The 21315-nt window shown below is 49.3% G+C and overlaps 2 protein-coding genes across 2 annotated transcripts; both read left to right on the forward strand.

Moving 5' to 3' along the window:
* Positions 1 to 5146: 5146 nt before the first annotated feature.
* Positions 5147 to 9492, forward strand: LOC116406491 (extracellular calcium-sensing receptor-like). The gene is made up of 2 exons (XM_031902830.1): positions 5147 to 5443; positions 9180 to 9492. Exons 1-2 carry the CDS (start codon positions 5238 to 5240, stop codon positions 9490 to 9492), a joined length of 519 nt encoding a protein of 172 aa, XP_031758690.1. The 5' UTR covers positions 5147 to 5237.
* A 588-nt stretch (positions 9493 to 10080) lies between these two features.
* On the forward strand, positions 10081 to 17476 carry LOC100496596 (extracellular calcium-sensing receptor-like). The gene is made up of 4 exons (XM_031902831.1): positions 10081 to 10935; positions 15354 to 15572; positions 16004 to 16127; positions 16575 to 17476. The coding sequence occupies exons 1-4, from the start codon at positions 10084 to 10086 to the stop codon at positions 17474 to 17476; spliced, it is 2097 nt and encodes a 698-aa protein (XP_031758691.1). The 5' UTR covers positions 10081 to 10083.
* The last annotated feature ends 3839 nt before the right edge of the window (positions 17477 to 21315 follow it).

Consider the following 21315-nt stretch of genomic DNA (forward strand, 5'->3'; position numbering starts at 1 on the left):
TGAGTGAGTGTGGGACAGTGCCAGACGCGGGGGTGATGAGTGTAGGACAGGCAGACGGGGGGTGAGTAGAGTGTAGGACAGGCCAGACCGGGGGTGAGTGTAGGCAGGCAAAACCGAACAAAACAAGGGGGGTGAGTGAGTGGTAAGGACTGGCCAGACGGGGGGTGAGTGGAGTGGTGAAGTGTAGGACAGGCCAGAACCGGGGTGAGTGGTGTAGGACAGGCCAGACGGGGGTGAGTGTAGACAGGCCAGAACCGGGGGTGAAGTGAGTGTAGGTACAGGCCGCCGGGGGTGAGTGAGTGTAGGAGGGGCCAGACCGGGGGTGGAAGTGTAGGACAGGCCCAGACCGGGGTGAGTGAGTGTGGGACAGGCCAGACGGGGTGAGTGAGTGTGGGGACAGGCCAGACCGGGGTGTGAGTTGAGTGTGGGACAGGCCAGACCGGGGGTGAGTGAGTGTAGGACAATGCCAGACGGGGGGTGAGTGTAAGTGTAGGACTGGCCAGACCGGGGTGAGTGAGTGTAGGACAGGCCAGACCGGGGTGAGTGAGTGTAGGAGGGGCCAGACCAGGGGTGAGTGAGTGTAGGAGGGGGCCAGACCGGGGGGAGTGTAGGAGCAGACGGGGGTGAGTGAGTTAGGGAGGGGCCTGACGGGGGGTGAGTGTAGGCACTAGACCGGGGTGAGTTGAGAACCCAGTTGGCAGAAATATATTACAATATAAGGCAATACAATCCGCTGTATAAAGGGGGGGCCCCCCCCATTTGGCTTGGCAGCTTAATGCCCAGATGGGTTAATGCCATTTTGCACTGATACTCGGGGGGGGCAGAGGGGCCTGTTGTTGTCTGTAGGGATGGGGCTAAGCTAACAAATGGTGGCGGGGGGGGGGGGGGGGCAGAGCTGTTGGGCGCGCTCCTAAGAGGGTGCTGTGTCCTTAACATGTTAGCCAGTTACACTGTAACTATCTGCCCGACTAATCTGCGCTCTCTCATGGTTGGTTTCCACTCCTGCTGGGCTGGGTATAGTTTGCCCTGTTGGATCTCTAGTAAATACGTAGTTAAGTCATTACCCAGATCCTGCACCAACTGCACTGGGAAGCCAACAAGCGGGGTTACGGGAGGGGGGGCTTAGGGGCGTGCCACCCCAGGGGACCCCAACATACCCAGGGATTCCCAGCCCTGTGGCCCCCAGCTGTACCAGAGGCAGTTGCTAGGGTGCTGACCATGAGGCCAGTTGTTAGGGTGCTGTCCGCAGAGGCAGTTGCTAGGTGCAGTACCAGAGGCAGTTTGCAGGGTCTTGTACAATGAGGCAGTTGTTAGGTGCTAGTACAGAGGCAGTTGCTAGGGTGCAGTACCAGAGGCAGTTTGCCTAGGGTGCTGTACGCAGAGTTCAGTTGCTAGGGTGGCTGTATGCCAGAGTCAGTTGCTAGGGGTGCTGGAGTTGTGGGCAGCCTCCCCAGTAAAGCGCCTCGTGGTAGGGGGGGTAGGTAGGTGTGTGGGGTGTCACGGAAAATTGAATCTGTTTAAACTATGACCCAGTGCTCGTCTGCCCCGGGCGCCCACTGTCATCACTGGATTCCAGTCACTAATCCCTGTAGCGCTGGGGGGGGCAGTCTACACATAGGGGCCCTGTAACAGCATCACATGGTCCTCATTAACCCCTTGCTGGATTCACAGAAGAAACAACTCTGAGCGCATGTAGGGCTTCCTATTTGCCCAGCCCTGCCCCATTGGTTTCTACCCTGAGCTCATGTTGTGGGCCTCTGGTAATAGTTAGCCGGGGGTTACGGCAGCATTTATACACTGACAGGGGGCTCTGTAATAGTTTAGGGGGTTTACGGCAATAATACACTGGTGACAGGGGGGCTCTGTATAGTTAGGGGGGGGTTCACGGCAACATAATACACTGACAGGGGGCTCTGTGGTGCAAAGCTTGAGTCTGGCAGGCCGACGAAATCCAATATGCGGATAGTAGTACACTACCACCAGACTTGCTGGTATATCTATGCATATTGGGCAATCAAACCTGGTTCAGTAGGCCTCTGGTGTTCCTATTGGGGTGTGTGTTGCCTTTGTACACAAGAAATTGTGTGAGATAATGCCGGCAAATTGCAACATTTTTATGCGATTTTCTGAAATATCATAAAAATCTGCAAACTTAGGAAAGCTTTACAGCTTGGTACTTTGGAGTAGAAAGACACGGGTAGCCATTTTAGATTCGGGGGAATGTGTACTTTCCAAAAATATATGGCTTTCTGGGGTGGGGGTACTTTCCAAAAATATATGGCTTTCTGGGGTGGGGGTACTTTTTGTGGCTTTATCCCACATATAATGATGTAAATGTGTTGATTTTGCAGGAGCTGAATTGACAGAAATGACAGTTCATATGGGGGTTCCCATTGGGCCCCTACATGCCACATACTTAGCTAAACCTATACATATTGGGCATCAAACTGTTCAGGGGACCCCTGGCGTTCATATTTAGGGGGTGTATCTGGTTACTTTATGGCCTGTAGGAGATCAGATTCTATAGACTGGAAACTTTGAAGCGATTTTTCAAAAAATTCACAAATTGTGATAAAAAGCAATAAGTTTAGGAAAGCATTGCGACTTGGTAGTTTGGAGCAGACAGAAAGTTCTACCTATTCTGGATTCCCCACAATCTGTTCTTTCCAAAAATGTATCATTTTCTGGGATAAACTTTCTGTTAGTGGGAGTTTTGGCCTTGAAATCTAAAGTCTGCAGCTTTCTGGCCGGGAGTTTGTGGCCTATACACGTGGGAATTCCCCATAAACCTATATGTGTTTGGTATTGGCACCATCAGCAGGGATAGGACTTATCCAATCAGTACAATTATTTCTGTTTCTGGTATATGTGGTTATATTATGGAAAATGTGATTTTATTTTAATTTTTAGACATTTAGAAGCCTATATCTTGTTACAGAATTGGAATTACATGATTTTCCTGGGTAAACTAAAAGCCCCCCCCCGAGGAAAGGCCCCTAAAGTGAAAGAGCGCAAAATGTTCACAAACTGTCTGGCAGTACACGTTCTCTACTGGCCTCACTGTGTAACTATAACTAACCCCTACCGGCCTCACTGTGTAACTATAACTAACCCCTACCGGCCTCACTGTGTAACTATAACTAACCCCTACCCGCCTCACTGTGTAACTATAACTTACCCCTACCCGCCTCACTGTGTAACTATAACTTACCCCTACCGGCCTCACTGTGTAACTATAACTAACCCCTACCGGCCTCACTGTGTAACTATAACTAACCCCTACCCGCCTCACTGTGTAACTATAACTAACCCCTACCGGCCTCACTGTGTAACTATAACTAACCCCTACCGGCCTCACTGTGTAACTATAACTAACCCCCTACCGGCCTCACTGTGTAACTATAACTAACCCCTACCCGCCTCACTGTGTAACTATAACTAACCCTACCGGCCTCACTGTGTAACTATAACTTACCCCTACCCGCCTCACTGTGTAACTATAACTAACCCCTACCCGCCTCACTGTGTAACTATAACTAACCCCTACCCGCCTCACTGTGTAACTATAACTAACCCCTACCCGCCTCACTGTGTAACTATAACTAACCCCTACCGGCCTCACTGTGTAACTATAACTAACCCCTACCCGCCTCACTGTGTAACTATAACTAACCCCTACCCGCCTCACTGTGTAACTATAACTAACCCCTACCGCCTCACTGTGTAACTATAACTAACCCCTACCGGCCTCACTGTGTAACTATAACTAACCCCTACCCCGCCTCACTGTGTAACTATAACTAACCCCTACCGGCCTCACTGTGTAACTATAACTAACCCCTACCGGCCTCACTGTGTAACTATAACTACCCCTACCGGCCTCACTGTGTAACTATAACTAACCCCTACCCGCCTCACTGTGTAACTATAACTTACCCCTACCCGCCTCACTGTGTAACTATAACTTACCCCTACCAACCTCACTGTGTAACTATAACTTACCCCCTACCCGCCTCACTGTGTAACTATAACTTACCCCTACCCGCCTCACTGTGTAACTTAACTAACCCCCCTCACTGTGTAACTATAACTTACCCCTACCAACCTCACTGTGTAACTATAACTTACCCCTACCAACCTCACTGTGTAACTATAACTTACCCCTACCCGCCTCACTGTGTAACTATAACTAACCCCTACCGCCTCACTGTGTAACTATAACTTACCCCTACCGGCCTCACTGTGTAACTATAACTAACCCCTACTGGCCTCACTGTGTAACTATAACTTACCCCTACCCGCCTCACTGTGTAACTATAACTTACCCCTACCCGCCTCACTGTGTAACTATAACTAACCCCTACCCACCTCACTGTGTAACTATAACTAACCTAAGGCCGGTAGGGGTTAGTTATAGTTACACAGTGAGGCCAGTAGGGGTAAGTTATAGTTACACAGTGAGGCGGGTAGGGGTTAGTTATAGTTACACAGTGAGGCCAGTAGGGGTTAGTTATAGTTACACAGTGAGGCCGGTAGGGGTAAGTTATAGTTACACAGTGAGGCGGGTAGGGATTAGTTATAGTTACACAGTGAGGCCAGTAGGGGTTAGTTATAGTTACACAGTGAGGCGGGTAGGGGTAAGTTATAGTTACACAGTGAGGCTGGTAGGGGTTAGTTATAGTTACACAGTGAGGCCAGTAGGGGTAAGTTATAGTTACACAGTGAGGCTGGTAGGGGTTAGTTATAGTTACACAGTGAGGCCGGTAGGGGTTAGTTATAGTTACACAGTGAGGCCGGTATGGGTAAGTTATAGTTACACAGTGAGGCGGGTAGGGGTAAGTTATAGTTACACAGTGAGGCGGGTAGGGGTTAGTTATAGTTACACAGTGAGGCGGGTAGGGGTTAGTTATAGTTACACAGTGAGGCGGGTAGGGGTTAGTTATAGTTACACAGTGAGGCGGGTAGGGGTTAGTTATAGTTACACAGTGAGGCGGGTAGGGGTAAGTTATAGTTACACAGTGAGGCGGGTAGGGGTAAGTTATAGTTACACAGTGAGGCGGGTAGGGGTAAGTTATAGTTACACAGTGAGGCGGGTAGGGGTAAGTTATAGTTACACCTCACACCCAATACACATAGTTACTTTGTTCTTTTGCCAGGAGATCCCTCTGCTCCTGGGGAGCCCATTGGCCGAGCCCCACAAGGTTCCTGCACTGAGGGGGCATCACCCAGAAGCCTCTATGAGAAGATTCCTGCAGGCCCTCCTGCTCCTCTGCTCCCTGGGGGAGGGACACCCCGGCCCGGCCTGCAGCCTCCAAAGCTGGGACATGGACTCATTCTCCCAACCCGGGGATGTTCTTATTGGGGGGGTGTTTGTCATCCACTCTGGCTTTGTATTCCCACGGCCCACTTTCCAGGAGATGCCCCAGCCGGCTTCATGCAAGGAGTAAGTGGTGTGTCAGGGGGTAGAACTACATGGGATCTGATTGGGGGAGCTGTGCCCTGAGGCACTCAGTAAGGATATCACCTTGTAATGCTGGGATAGTGCCCCACAATGCCTTGCCAGGGGTGGGCAGGTTCAACACAATAGGGTAAAGTAGTTTGCCAAACATACCCTGGGGGCCAATGCCAACAGTCTAAGGGACACCACAAAGTCTCTGCTGCCAAGATATGCCCAGCCCTCTGTAGCTTTGGGGCCCAAGTCTCACAGCCTGAGGATGGGACTTAGTTCTCCACTTTGGGGCAGAAAGGATATGTTGTCGACCTTTCTCAGCAGCACAAAGTAGATGGAGGCACCATTGTACCCCTGTTGTACAGCCCTATAGGAGGCCTCTCCCTCTGGGGAAGTGGGGAGAAGTACAATAACAACTAGAAAGGGAAGTTTGAGAACAAACTTCATGTTGGGTTGAAAAATGTGAAATCTGATCTGTTGTTGGCTCCGCCCACTTTTTCTAACCTTGGACCCACAGTATTAAGTAAAAACCACTGTGCAAAGTTTGGGGACCCTGGGTTTAATAGTGTCTGAATGGCAGCAACTAAAATTTCCCCACTGAAAGTCAACAAGTGACATCTGATTGGCGGTCAGTGGCTCCGCCCACTTTTTATAATCTGAAATTGCAGTTCCCAGTGACTAACTGCAAAGTTTAGGGACCCTGGGATTAATAGTTAGAGAACAACAGCAGTTTAAATTTAAACAAAAAAAAAATCAATAGGTGAATTGTGATTGGCTGTTGGTTGCTCCACCCACTTTTTAAAACCTAAAAATGCAGCCCCCTAGTGACCCTGGTGTTAATACTGTGAGAATGGCAGGAGGATGGATTTCCCCATTGAAAATCAATAGTTAAAATCTGATTGGCTGTTGGTGGCTCCACCCACTTTTTCTAATTCTGAACCGCAGTTACCTGGTGCCTAACCCTGCAAAGTTTGGGGATCCCGGTGTTATTACTGTGAGACTGGCAGCAGGTTGGATTTCCACCAAGTCAATAGGTAAAATCCGATTGGCTGTTCACAGCTCCGCCCACTTTTGGGCATCCAGCAATCATTATATTTTTATTCAGGCTAAGCCCATGACTGTGATTCAAGTTTGGGGGGTGTGGCCTCAAAGCTGTAAGATTGGCAGCAGTTTGACAATCTTCCCTGTCAATGAGGTCAATGAAGAAGAAGTTGGGGTTTTCAACCCAACATAATTATCTGTAATGTATTTCTCTGTCCATACTACTGAGGGTTTTCTTCTCTGTATGTTGTTCTGAACATCTTCTTTGTATGTTCTACTGAGGGTCTTCTCTGTATGTTGTTCTGAACATCTTCTTTGTATGTTCTACTGAGGGTTTTCTTCTCTGTATGTTGTTCTGAACATCTTCTTTGTATGTTCTACTGAGGGTTTTCTTCTCTGTATGTTGTTCTGAACATCTTCTTTGTATGTTCTACTGAGGGGTTTTCTTCTCTGTATGTTGTTCTGAACATCTTCCTTTGTATGTTCTACTGAGGCGTTTTCTTCTCTGTATGTTGTTCTGACATCTTTCTTTGTATGTTTCTACTGAGGGTTTTCTTCTCTGTATGGTTGTTCTGAACAATCTTCTTTGTATGTTTCTACTGAGGGTCTTCTCTGTATGTTGTTCTGAACATCTTCTTTGTATGTTCTACTGAGGGTTTCTTCTCTGTATTGTTTGTTCTGAACATCCTTCTTTGTATGTTCTACTTAGGGTTTTCTTCTCTGTATGTTTGTCTGAACATCTTCTTTGTATGTTCTTACTGAGGGTTTCTTCTCTGTATGTTGTTCTGAAACATCTTCTTTGTATGTTCTACTGAGGGTTTTCTTCTCTGTATGTTGTTCTGAACATCTTCTTTGTATGTTCTACTGAGGGTTTTCTTCTCTGTATGTTGTTCTGAACATCTTCTTTGTATGTTCTACTGAGGGTTTTCTTCTCTGTATGTTGTTCTGAACATCTTCTTTGTATGTTCTACTGAGGGTTTTCTTCTCTGTATGTTGTTCTGAACATCTTCTTTGTATGTTCTACTGAGGGTTTCTTCTCTGTATGTTGTTCTGAACATCTTCTTTGTATGTTTCTACTGAGGGTTTTCTTCTCTGTATGTTGTTCTGAACATCTTCTTTGTATGTTCTACTGAGGGTTTTCTTCTCTGTATGTTGTTCTGAACATCTTCTTTGTATGTTCTACTGAGGGTTTTCTTCTCTGTATGTTGTTCTGAACATCTTCTTTGTATGTTCTACTGAGGGTTTTCTTCTCTGTATGTTGTTCTGAACATCTTCTTTGTATGTTCTACTGAGGGTTTTCTTCTCTGTATGTTGTTCTGAACATCTTCTTTGTATGTTCTACTGAGGGTCTTCTTGTCTGTATGTTGTTCTGAACATCTTCTTTGTATGTTTCTACTGAGGGTTTTCTTCTCTGTATGTTGTTCTGAACATCTTCTTTGTATGTTCTACTGAGGGTTTTCTTCTCTGTATGTTGTTCTGAACATCTTCTTTGTATGTTCTACTGAGGGTTTTTCTTCTCTGTATGTTGTTCTGAACATCTTCTTTGTATGTTCTACTGAGGGTTTTCTTCTCTGTATGTTGTTCTGAACATCTTCTTTGTATGTTCTACTGAGGGTTTTCTTCTCTGTATGTTGTTCTGAACATCTTCTTTGTATGTTCTACTGAGGGTTTTCTTCTCTGTATGTTGTTCTGAACATCTTCTTTGTATGTTCTACTGAGGGTTTTCTTCTCTGTATGTTGTTCTGAACATCTTCTTTGTATGTTTCTACTGAGGGTTTTCTTCTCTGTATGTTGTTCTGAACATCTTCTTTGTATGTTCTACTGAGGGTTTTTCTTCTCTGTATGTTGTTCTGAACATCTTCTTTGTATGTTCTACTGAGGGTTTTCTTCTCTGTATGTTGTTCTGAACATCTTCTTTGTATGTTCTACTGAGGGTTTTCTTCTCTGTATGTTGTTCTGAACATCTTCTTTGTATGTTCTACTGACGGGTTTTCTTCTCTGTATGTTGTTCTGAACATCTTCTTTGTATGTTCTACTGAGGGTTTTCTTCTCTGTATGTTGTTCTGAACATCTTCTTGTATGTTCTACTGAGGGTTTTCTTCTCTGTATGTTGTTCTGAACATCTTCTTTGTATGTTCTACTGAGGGTTTCTTCTCTGTATGTTGTTCTGAACATCTTCTTTGTATGTTCTACTGAGGGTTTTCTTCTCTGTTATGTTGTCTGAACATCCTTCTTTGTATGTTCTACTGAGGGTTTTCTTCTCTGTATGTTGTTCTGAACATCTTCTTTGTATGTTCTACTGAGGGTTTTCTTCTCTGTATGTTGTTCTGAACATCTTCTTTGTATGTTCTACTGAGGGTTTTCTTCTCTGTATGTTGTTCTGAACATCTTCTTTGTATGTTCTACTGAGGGTTTTCTTCTCTGTATGTTGTTCTGAACATCTTCTTTGTATGTTCTACTGAGGGTTTTCTTCTCTGTATGTTGTTCTACTGAGGGTCTTCTTCTCTATATGTCTGAAGCTGGTTTGTTCCCAGTATCTTCAAATGGAAATGTTCCCAGCGTGTCCAACATTTTTGCCCTGGATGATGTTGATGATAATAATAACGGCTCCTGTATTTTATCTTACACCAGACACAGATCTGATAAACATGAATAGAAAGTTCTGTATGAGTTTTTTTGTGTCTTTCAGCTTCCAGACCCGATATTACCGGGACTTTCTGGGCCTGATATTTGCCATTGATGAAGTTAATCGTTCTCCTGATCTCCTACCCAACATCACCTTGGGCTTCAGGCTGTTTGACTCTTGTATGTTTGAGCTCCGGGCAACTGGGGGCGCTCTAACTGTCATGTCGGGGATGAGAAATCCGGCTCCTGGATATGACTGCCATGAACACTCTCATGTGGTTGGGATTGTGGGAGAACTGTTCTCTGCCCTCTCTCTGCCCATTGCCAGGGTACTAGGCGTCCTACACGTCCCACAGGTACAGCGCTCTCTGAAATAAACCATTTGTTATTCTATTTTGTATGAAGTCAGTACAAGTGTAGGTTGGATTAAAGCTTTAGGTGGCCATACACAGGCCAATAGGGCCCCTCCCTGCCTGACTGGAATGGTGGCCCTCCTGTTCTTCCGATTGTTTGTGAAAAGTACAGAGTGATTCTTGCAATTGTGCCCCCCATAGTACAATGTGAGACTCAATGTTGGGAGGGAGGGACATTATTTTGGGGGCTTTTAAAAGTATTTTTTTAGGGGTTTCAACACCCACATTGGCATGAGATTCGGCGTAGCTGGGCGGAATGCACAGAGCCATTTGCTCTCAGCCAAACACCGACCTGGGCCCAACAGGCAACAGGGATCTGGGGTACTTGTAGATCAGCACTGTCCCACATACAGAGAGGCCTATGCAGTTCATGGGAGTCAGTCAGGAGGGTGGAAAATACCTTTTAGGGCCCCATGAACCCCTTTGCCCCCAGTTGGACAGCCCTGTGGAGATAATAGACTTGGCAGTTGATGGCATCACCAGTCAATAGCAGGATGGGCCAACAGGACGGTAAGTACTAGTTAGAGTAATAGAGTAATGTCACTACTACTAATAATGTCTCCCTTACAGATCAGCCACGGATCCACCCTATCGGCACTGAGTAACAAGATCAACTTCCCCTCTTTCCTTCGTACTGTGCCCAGTAATATGTTCCAGAACACGGCTCTCACCCGCCTCGTTGGCCTCTTTGGCTGGACTTATGTAGGGATGCTGGTGGTGGACAATGATGCAGGGGAACAAGGGGGGCAGGTTATTCGAGCTGGCATAGAGAAGGCTGGCAGCTGCGTGGCATTTCTGGAGAAGATCCACTTGAGCTACTCCATGGCCCAGATACAAAGGGTGGTGGATGTTATTAGGAAGAGCTCGGTCAATGTGATTATTCTTCACAGCCCTGAGGACCATGTGAAGGTTCTGCTGGATTCACTGTATGATGAGGGGGTGACAAACAAAGTCTTCATTTCTTCAGCTTCCTTTGCGCTTAGACTTGGTATCTTCTCCAGAAAGGCATGGAAAGTCCTAAATGGGACAATTGGACTGATTCCTAGCACAGGCGCCATGCCAGGCTTTGAGGAATTCCTGGGTTCCCTTCACCCATCCAGATACAATAAATACCCCTTGATACGGGCGCTGTGGGAGAAAGCTTTCAGCTGCCGGTGGCCGGGTGGGGAGACCCAAGAGAACAAGACAGAGCCAGCAGTGTTCCTGCCACTTTGCACGGGGGAGGAAGACCTCAGAGGGTTGGTCCCTTCGTTATTCGAGATGAAGGACCTCAGTTACACGTATCATGCCTACCTGGCGGTATTTGCCTATGCCCAGGCTCTGCACTCACTGCTCCTGTGCCAGGCTCCCACGGAGAAGTCTCACTATGGCACGTGTGGCGATGCCAGGGACACACAACCATGGCAGGTAAATGGGAATCTAAATAGAGAAAATATCCTGCCCTTGTTTGTGTAAATAGTGGCCTTCTGTAGCAGAGAATTGCCCCTCCTGGGGAATTATAATTGCCCCTGTAGTTCCCTATTCACTGTACCCCACCATGTGTAACTAGGGACCCTCCTAACTCTGGGCACAGCACTAACAGCCAGAGTCCATTTAGACCATGTACCATTGATATCAGGAGTTCCTTGGGCCTGGGCTTCTCTAACTTCTGCCCCCCACTCATGCCAGATTATAAAATCACCCTATCTGCCCCCACTCATGCCAGATTATAAAATCATCCTATCTGCCCCAGTCATGCCAGATTATAAAATCATCCTATCTGCCCCCACTCATGCCAGATTATAAAATCACCCTATCTGCCCCACTCATGCCAGATTATAAAATCACCCTATCTGCCCCCACTCATGCCAGATTATAAAATCACCCTATCTGCCCCCACTCATGCCAGATTATAAAATCACCCTATCTGCCCCCACTCATGCCAGATTATAAAATCACCCTATCTGCCCCCACTCATGCCAGATTATAAAATCACCCTATCTGCCCCCACTCATGCCAGATTATAAAATCACCCTATCTGCCCCCACTCATGCCAGATTATAAAATCATCCTATCTGCCCCCACTCATGCCAGATTATAAAATCACCCTATCTGCCCCACTCATGCCAGATTATAAAATCACCCTATCTGCCCCCACTCATGCCAGATTATAAATCACCCTATCTGCCCCCACTCATGCCAGATTAAATCCCTATTGCCCACTAGCAGATATAAATCACCTATCTGCCCCCACTCATGCCAGATTATAAAATCACCCTATCTGCCCCACTCATGCCAGATTATAAAATAACCCTATCTGCCCCCACTCATGCCAGATTATAAAATCACCCTATCTGCCCCCACTCATGCCAAGATTATAAAATCAACCCTATCTGCCCCCACTCATGCCAGATTATAAAATCACCCTATCTGCCCCCACTCATGCCAGATTATAAAATCATCCTAGCTGCCCCCACTCATGCCAGATTTATAAAATCACCCTATCTGCCCCCACTCATGCCAGATTATTAAATCACCCTATCTGCCCCCACTCATTGCCAGATTATAAGGATCACCCTATCTGCCCCCACTCATGCCAGATTATAAGATCACCCTATCTGCCCCCACTCATGCCAGATTATAGGATCACCCTATCTGCCCCCACTCATGCCAGATTAATAAATCACCCTAATCTGCCCCCACTCATGCCCAGATTATAAAATCACCCTATCTGCCCCCACTCATGCCAGATTATAAAAATCACCCTATCTGCCCCCACTTCATGCCAGATTATAAGATCACCCTATCTGCCCCCACTCATGCCAGATTATAAAATCACCCTATCTGCCCCACTCATGCCAGATTATAAAATCACCCTATCTGCCCCCACTCATGCCAGATTATAAGATCACCCTATCTGCCCCCACTCATGCCAGATTATAAGATCACCCTATCTGCCCCCACTCATGCCAGATTATAAGATCACCCTATCTGCCCCACTCATGCCAGATTATAAAATAACCCTATCTGCCCCCACTCATGCCAGATATAAATCCCACTCATGCCAGATTATAAAATCACCCTATCTGCCCCCACTCATGCCAGATTATAAATCACCCTATCTGCCCCCACTCATGCCAGATTATAAAATCATCCTATCTGCCCCCACTCATGCCAGATTATAAATCACCCTATCTGCCCCCACTCATGCCAGATTATAAAATCACCCTATCTGCGCCCCACTCATGCCAGATTATAGGATCACCCTATCTGCCCCCACTCATGCCAGATTATAGAATCACCCTATCTGCCCCCACTCATGCCAGATTATAGGATCACCCTATCTGCCCCCACTCATGCCAGATTATAGGATCACCCTATCTGCCCCCACTCATGCCAGATTATAAAATCACCCTATCTGCCCCCACTCATGCCAGAATTATAGAGCACCCTTATCTGCCCCCACTCATGCCAAATTATAGGATCACCCTATCTGCCCCCACTCATTGCCAGATTATAGGATCACCCTATCTGCCCCCCACTCATCCAGATTATAAGAGCAACCCTATCTGCCCCCACTCATGCCAGATTATAAGAGCACCCCTATCTGCCCCACTCATGCCAAATTATAGGATCACCCTATCTGCCCCCACTCATGCCAGATTATAGGATCACCCTATCTGCCCCCACTCATGCCAGATTATAAAATCACCCCTATCTGCCCCCACTCATGCCAGATTATAAGAGCACCCTATCTGCCCCCACTATGCCAGATTATAGGATCACCCTAATCTGCCCCCACTCATGCCAGATTATAAGAGCACCCTATCTGCCCCCACTCATGCCAGATTATAAGAGCACCCTATCTGCCCCCACTCATGCCAGATTATAAGAGCACCCTATCTGCCCCCACTCATGCCAGATTATAAAATCACCCTATCTGCCCCCACTCATGCCAGATTATAGGATCACCCTATCTGCCCCCACTCATGCCAGATTATAAGAGCACCCTATCTGCCCCCACTCATGCCAGATTATAAAATCACCCTATCTGCCCCCCACCCAGTGCCACACCTACAATATAACTGAAGGGCACATGACCTGTAGGCCATTTACGTTTTGATTGGTGAAGGACTAAGAGGCTAAAGGCCAAGTAGGAACCTTCTGCCATGGCTTCTGGGAACTCCCAGTTACAGAGGGATTCTGTCGAGAGGCCCCAGTACCCCCCAATATACTGCCGCCCAGCCTGTGCCTCCGGGGTATTATGGAAACTCTACCGCCCAGATCCCATGCAAACACTGCTAATTGCAATTAATTTATTGAGCTAAAAAGGCAATTCCGTTACAAGGTTGAAGGGGAGGAGCTAACAGACTAATGAGAAGGGTGATCACATGTCACTCACCTCAGCCTTAAGGAATCTCTCTGAGGTTATGGGGGTAAATTACAACAAAAAACTTTTTTGAGGCACCAGTGGCATCTTTGAGCCCTAAAAAGCCTCCCTATTGATCCCTGACTGTTGCCCCTGTGCCCGGCCAGCAAGTTCTCCCTCTTTGTACCAACCGTCCCACCCACCCCAACCGACTCTAGAAACCAAATATTTATGTGTATCAAAAAGTCCCTGTAGATCCCACCTACCATAACCCCCCTGTCCGACTATGGCACCCACACCCCCTGACTACTGTACCCCCACTGTCCGACTATGGCACCCACACCCCCTGACTACTGTACCCCCACTGTCCGACTATGGCACCCACACCCCCTGACTACTGTACCCCCACTGTCCGACTATGGCACCCACACCCCCTGACTACTGTACCCCCACTGTCCGACTATGGCACCCCACACCCCCTGACTACTGTACCCCCACTGTCCGACTATGGCACCCACACCCCTGACTACTGTACCCCCACTGTCCGACTATGGCACCCACACCCCCTGACTACTGTACCCCCACTGTCCGACTATGGCTCCCACACCCCCTGACTACTGTACCCCCACTGTCCGACTTTGGCTCCCACACCCCCTGACTACTGTACCCCCACTGTCCGACTTTGGCTCCCACACCCCCTTACTACTGCACCCCCACTGTCCGACTATGGCACCCACACCCCCTGACTACTGTACCTCCACTGTCCGACTATGGCACCCACACCCCCTGACTACTGTACCCCCACTGACCGACTATGGCTCCCACACCCCCTGACTACTGTACCCCCACTGTCCGACTATGGTTCCCACACCCCTGACTACTGTACCGCCACTGTCCGACTATGGCACCCACACCCCCTGACTACTGTACCCCCACTGTCCGACTATGGCTCCCACACCCCCTGACTACTGTACCACCACTGTCCGACTATGGCACCCACACCCCCTGACTACTGTACCCCCACTGTCCGACTATGGCTCCCCACACCCCCTGACTACTGTACCCCACTGTCCGACTATGGCTCCCACACCCCCTGACTACTGTACCCCCACTGTCCGACTATGGCACCCACACCCCCTGACTACTGTACCCCCACTGTCTGACTATGGCACCCACACCCCTGACTACTGTACCCCCACTGTCCAACTATGGCACCCACACCCCCTGACTACTGTACCTCCACTGTCCAACTATGGCACCCACACCCCCTGACTACTGTACCCCCACTGTCCGACTATGGCACCCACACCCCCTGACTACTGTACCCCCACTGTCTGACTATGGCACCCACACCCCCTGACTACTGTACCCCCACTGTCCAGCGCCCTGAACACTTACATAGAACCCCATTACATGGAAGGGGTATTTAGTCCCATAACCGGTTCTCCCCCCAATAACTGTTCAACTTTCCCATCAGGTCCTCAACTACGTGAAGAGAACCCCTTTCCGCCCCAACACAGGGGAGCCAATAGCATTTAATGCTGACGGAGATATCCCAGCGGCCTACCATATTGTCAATGTGCAGATTCTCAATGGCAGTTTTAATCTGGTAAAAGTGGGGAGGTTTGACCCCGAAGCCGGCGACTCCATCCTCCTTGATATCAGCTCCATACGGTGGAACGAGAGATTTAGCCAGGTGGGTACTGCCAGGGCCCAGTCTGACTGGCTGCTCATTGGGTTCAGGTTCTGTATATTAATAGAGAAGATCCGTTGTTTCCTGGGGAGTTAGGGAATGTGGGGCAGTGGGGCAGAGACGCCATAGGGGCAATTATCCAATCATTGTGACCCCCCGAATACTCATTGGGGCATCTCCCAGCCTTACTGCCCCCCAAGAACATCTCCAACCAACTGCCCCATTTGTGCCTGGGAAAGTGATTGTTGGGTTGAGGGAATTCACCAATAAAACATTAAATACTATTCAGATTATACAAAGGGGCTTGTAGGGCCCCCAGCACAATCTTCTTTAGGGCCCCCCTAAATGTGCACCCAGCCATGTCCCCCTGGGCTCTATACACTGCGGGGCCCATGTGTGTGAGTTTCTGGTTCTGATCCCATGTTTCCCACCAGGTGCCCCCATCCATGTGCAGCACCAACTGCCGCCCAGGTTCCTGGAAAGCCCCCCGGAGAGGGCAGCCCATCTGTTGCTATGACTGCATCCCGTGCCCCCTGGGGGACATAACCAACACTACAGGTTTGTTTCACCCCAAAACTGCCGGGTTATTCAGGAGGAAGAGTAGAGTGAGTTGCATAGCCTTAGAGTTACAAGGGGTGAGGGTATCACTACTCATGGCACAAACACATTGGAACCAACTACAACCCCAGTCTGCACCAATCCCTAGTGCCATCAGCTCCATGCAGATCAGTGTGAGCCATTCTGGTGGGATCACTTAGTCCTACACCGACCCATTCAGCCCAACACAAGTGCCACCATGATGGAGTCCCTAGGAGATACTAATCATATGGGTTCTTCCAATGGTTTCTCCTTCAGCCAGGCCTGAAGCCTATTTGTGTGTCTGTGGGGGGATTACTCATGGGGGCGCCATTGGGGGGCTCAACAAGGGCCCTGCTATATATTTCTATCAACATGTGAAGCTCAGATGACATTTAGTTGAGGAATAACAGGGCTATCTCTTTGCAGACGCGGCCGAATGCTTTACATGCCCCCGGGACCAGTGGCCCAATGAGGAGCAGAACATGTGTGTGCCCAAAGTGATAGAATTCCTCTCATATCAGGAGCCACTGGGAATCTTCCTCGCCGTCACAGTCATCATCTTCTTCCTCATAACTCTGGCCATCCTCTTTATCTTCATGAAATACCGGGGAACCCCAATAATCAAGGCCACAAACAGGGAGCTGAGTTTCATCCTCCTGGTGTCCCTCACCCTGTGCTTCCTCTGCTGCCTCATCTTCATCGGTTCCCCTTCCCCAATGACTTGCCCCCTGCGCCAGACCCTGTTCATGGTGGTCTTCTCTATCAGCATCTCATCCGTCCTGGCTAAGACCATCATGGTGATTGTGGCCTTCAAAGCCACCAAAATGCACAGTCCCCTGAGGAAATGGTTGGGACCAAAGATCCCTCGTACGGTGGTGGCACTTTGCACCACGGCGCAGGTTGGCATTTGTGGGGCGTGGCTTCTCCTCTCTCCGCCTTTCCCACAAGTGAACGCAGAGATTGAGAAGCACAAACTGATACGTGAATGTCACGAGGGCCAAAGCCTTTTCTTTTATGTCACTTTGGGCTTCATGGGCTTCCTGGCAATGGTCAGTTTCTTTGCTGCTTTCCTGGCACGGAACCTGCCCGGGAGCTACAATGAGGCCAAACTCATCACCTTCAGCATGTTGGTCTTCTGCAGCGTGTGGGTCTCCTTCATCCCGGCCCATCTGAGCACCAAGGGCAAGTACACTGTATCCGTACAGATATTCGCCATCTTGGCCTCCAGCGCGGGGCTTCTAGCCTGTATATTTCTGCCCAAGTGCTATATTGTACTGCTGCGGCCTGACAGGAACAGCCGGGGGCGTATAACCAAGTTGGTCACATGATCACAGCCTACAGGGAATGGTCACAGCCCCAGCACCCAATCACATTCACACACACTAGGGCCAGTTTTGCCAGGAGCCAATTAACCTGCCGATATGGTTTTGGGGTGTAGGAGGAACCCACAGAGACACGGGGAGACCATACAAACGCCTTGGGCCCCAGCAACACTGACAACTGCACCACTGCGCCTCCAACTGCATAATATAAGGATATTAGAACTAAGACTTGACCTGTATAAAGCACTTGGCCAGTGAGCTTGCACCTCATAACGCTGATTAGTGACTTCTAGTAGCCCAGAATTGAACCTCAGAGGCCACATTACTATTGTTATTGCCCTATTGCCCCCTGGGGCAACCTACCAGATGCTGGCACCCCTCACTGTGAGCCAGTAGGGTGGTTATTACTTTACTAATTCAACCCTATAATTATAATTCTTATTATTAGATATTATTATGTCTGAGACATAAATGTCAGTCCCAGGGCAGAGTTGCCCCAGGGGGAAGGGGCATTACACAGTTATAGGGATGGGGGCACTGCCAGGCCCAGACTAAGGAGCCCAGAGGGACGGGGCCTTGGATCACTCACATAAGAACCACATTTATGTTATTTGTGCTCTTCCCTGCAGTTGGTCTTCTCTGTAGGGGGTGGGGCTTATTCCTATACTCCGCCTGGGAACAGGTAGGGGGCATTTCTGCATGGCGCTCAGAGTAGAGAAGGGGTGGGACAGAGTGGGTGCACAGACTGGGTCAGAAACAGGAAGGGGTGGGACAGAGTGGGTGCACAGACTGGGTCAGAAACAGGAAGGGGTGGGACAGAGTGGGTGCACAGACTGGGTCAGAAACAGGAAGGGGTGGGACAGAGCGGGTGCACAGACTGGGTCAGAAACAGGAAGGGGTGGGACAGAGCGGGTGCACAGACTGGGTCAGAAACAGGAAGGGGTGGGACAGAGCGGGTGCACAGACTGGGTCAGAAACAGGAAGGGGTGGGACAGAGCGGGTGCAGAGACTGATTCAGAAACAGGAAGGGGTGGGACAGAGCGGGTGCACAGACTGGGTCAGAAACAGGAAGGGGTGGGACAGAGCGGGTGCACAGACTGGGTCAGAAACAGGAAGGGGTGGGACAGGGCGGGTGCAGAGACTGGGTCAGAAACAGGAAGGGGTGGGACAGAGCGGGTGCAGGGACTGGGTCAGAAACAGGAAGGGGTGGGACAGAGCGGGTGCAGGGACTGGGTCAGAAACAGGAAGGGGTGGGACAGAGCGGGTGCAGGGACTGGGTCAGAAACAGGAAGGGGTGGGACAGAGCGGGTGCAGGGACTGGGTCAGAAACAGGAAGGGGTGGGACAGAGCGGGTGCAGAAACTGGGTCAGAAACAGGAAGGGGTGGGACAGAGCGTGTGCAGAGACTGGGTCAGAAACAGGAAGGGGTGGGACAGAGCGGGGTCAGACCCTGGGTCAGAAACAGGGAGGCTGCCTACTCAGCATTATGGAGGACCAAGTAGGAGGCACTGCCTCTAGACTGTGTGCCCGGTCCCTGCCCTACTGTGCCCGAACGTGTATCATTCTCCGCTGGGTGGGACCTGAGCCCCCCCGGAAAAAACAATGGATTATGCTTATTTACCCTCCATCAAACTCACATACCCTGCCAGAGTGCCCTGTCATTGGTGGGCGGCAGGAAATTCTATTGGTTGCGCCCGGTGCAACCATATAAAATGTGCGGAGGCAGCGGGGAGCCAGGCACAGATATAGGGGAGGAGGGGGGCCCAGAAAATTTTGTCACTGGATACCCAGGTATTTAAATGAATCTGCTAGTTGTAGGTCAGGATGTGGAGGACTGATAGGGGCTGCCGGTTGGTCAGTTGGGAAAATGACTTCCTCCAATGCACCCTGAGCCCAGAGTAGGTTTGGGTCAGTCCATTGCAGTTTGCAGGGGGGGTCCTGTGTCTCGGAGATACAACAAAATGTTTCCCCCACTCCGCGAAGTTTCAGCCCTTTGTAGTTTGTTGTTTTCCTGACAGCAATTGCTAGTGGTTCAACTGCCAGGGGGGCAAAGAGATGGGGGGACAGGGGGCATCCCGGCCTTGTGCCTCTGTGCTGATGGTCAAGGATGGGGTTCCATTGACTCTCACCCTAGCAGTGGGTTCTCTATATAAAAGCTTAATCCAGCCTATAAATCCTCTGCCTGTGTTATAGTGTGGCAGCAAGTCCCATAGGTAGGTCCCATAGGTAGGTTCCATAGGTAGGTCCCATAGGTAGGTCCCATAGGTAGGTCCATTCGACCGAGCCAAAGGCCTTTTCCCAGTCTATAGAGAGTATTGGCCTATTTAGTGTAGAGCCGCCTGATGTTAATGTTGGGGGCCCTACTCGTGTGGTTATTACGAGGCTGGCACTTTAGCTAAGACTGTAATGTCCACATTGAGAAGGGGGATCGGTCTGTATGCGCCACATTGCGAGGGATCTCCTCCTGTTCTGGGTATTACCACTATGACTGCCACCCTCAGAGATTGGGGTAGTTTGTCACTGTTTAGGGTGTCTAAATATGATGTGGAATTATATGTTCCGCAGGGTACCCATCCGGGCCTGGTGATTGGTGTGGGGGGAGGGCTTGCAGGGCCTGCAGTAATTGGCTTTTGGTTATGGGTGGGTTAAGGTAGTTGGACTGGTGAGTGTCTCGTGTGGGGAAGGGGACTGTGGGGAGGTATCCCTGAATTTGATCGTTTGTGGCTCCCCCCTTGGAAGTGTATAGGTGGCATTTAGTCTTTGGGTCGGTAATATTTCTGCCATCGCCCGTTGTTACCCTTCCTACTGTGACAGTTGGGAGTTTAGCTGCCGGGCTAGGAGTCTGTTCTCTCCCTGCTCAAATATTCTTTGTTGGTATAAAGGAGTTGTTTTCTGTCAGATCCACTTGTTTCAGTGTTAGAGCTCCGCACATTGAATTGCCTGGTGGGTTGGGCTGCGTAGTCCCTCTGCGCCTGGAACAAATTAGCCTCAAGGAGATCCACTTGTTTCAGTGTTAGAGCTCAGCACATTGAATTGCCTGGTGGGTTGGGCTGCGTAGTCCCTCTGTGCCTGGAACAAATTAGCCTCAAGGAGATCCACTTGTTTCAGTGTTAGAGCTCAGCACATTGAATTGCCTGGTGGGTTGGGCTGCGTAGTCCCTCTACGCCTGTAACAAATTAGCCTCAAGGATATCCACTTGTTTCAGTGTCAGGGCTCAGCACATTGAATTGCCTGGCGGGTTGGGCTGCAGAGTCCCTCTACGCCTGTAACAAATTAGCCTCAAGGAGATCCACTTGTTTCAGTGTTAGAGCTCAGCACATTGAATTGCCTGGTGGGTTGGGCTGCGTAGTCCTTCTGCGCCTGGAACAAATTAGCCTCAAGGAGATCCACTTGTTTCAGTGTTAGAGCTCAGCACATTGAATTGCCTGGCGGGTTGGGCTGCATAGTCCCTCTGCACCTGCAACAAATTAGCCTCAAGGAGATCCACTTGTTTCAGTGTCAGGGCTCAGCACATTGAATTGCCTGGTGGGTTGGGCTGCGTAGTCCCTCTACGCCTGTAACAAATTAGCCTCAAGGATATCCACTTGTTTCAGTGTCAGGGCTCAGCACATTGAATTGCCTGGCGGGTTGGGCTGCAGAGTCCCTCTACGCCTGTAACAAATTAGCCTCAAGGAGATCCACTTGTTTCAGTGTTAGAGCTCAGCACATTGAATTGCCTGGTGGGTTGGGCTGCGTAGTCCTTCTGCGCCTGGAACAAATTAGCCTCAAGGAGATCCACTTGTTTCAGTGTTAGAGCTCCCCACATTGAATTGCCTGGCGGGTTGGGCTGCGTAGTCCTTCTGCGCC

The sequence above is a fragment of the Xenopus tropicalis genome, chromosome 5, assembly GCF_000004195.4.
Source record: "Xenopus tropicalis strain Nigerian chromosome 5, UCB_Xtro_10.0, whole genome shotgun sequence".
NCBI classification, from domain to species: Eukaryota; Metazoa; Chordata; class Amphibia; order Anura; family Pipidae; genus Xenopus; species Xenopus tropicalis.

Bases quoted from the DNA above. Each gene is read 5' to 3' on its own strand.
- LOC116406491 (XM_031902830.1), top strand. From the start codon at position 5,238: ATGAGAAGATTCCTGCAGGCCCTCCTGCTCCTCTGCTCCCTGGGGGAG. The intron at 5,444-9,179 runs GTAAGTGGTGTG...TGTGTCTTTCAG, and splicing joins CAGCCGGCTTCATGCAAGGA to CTTCCAGACCCGATATTACC.
- LOC100496596 (XM_031902831.1), top strand. From the start codon at position 10,084: ATGTCTCCCTTACAGATCAGCCACGGATCCACCCTATCGGCACTGAGT. The intron at 10,936-15,353 runs GTAAATGGGAAT...CTTTCCCATCAG, and splicing joins GGGACACACAACCATGGCAG to GTCCTCAACTACGTGAAGAG. The intron at 15,573-16,003 runs GTGGGTACTGCC...GTTTCCCACCAG, and splicing joins GGAACGAGAGATTTAGCCAG to GTGCCCCCATCCATGTGCAG.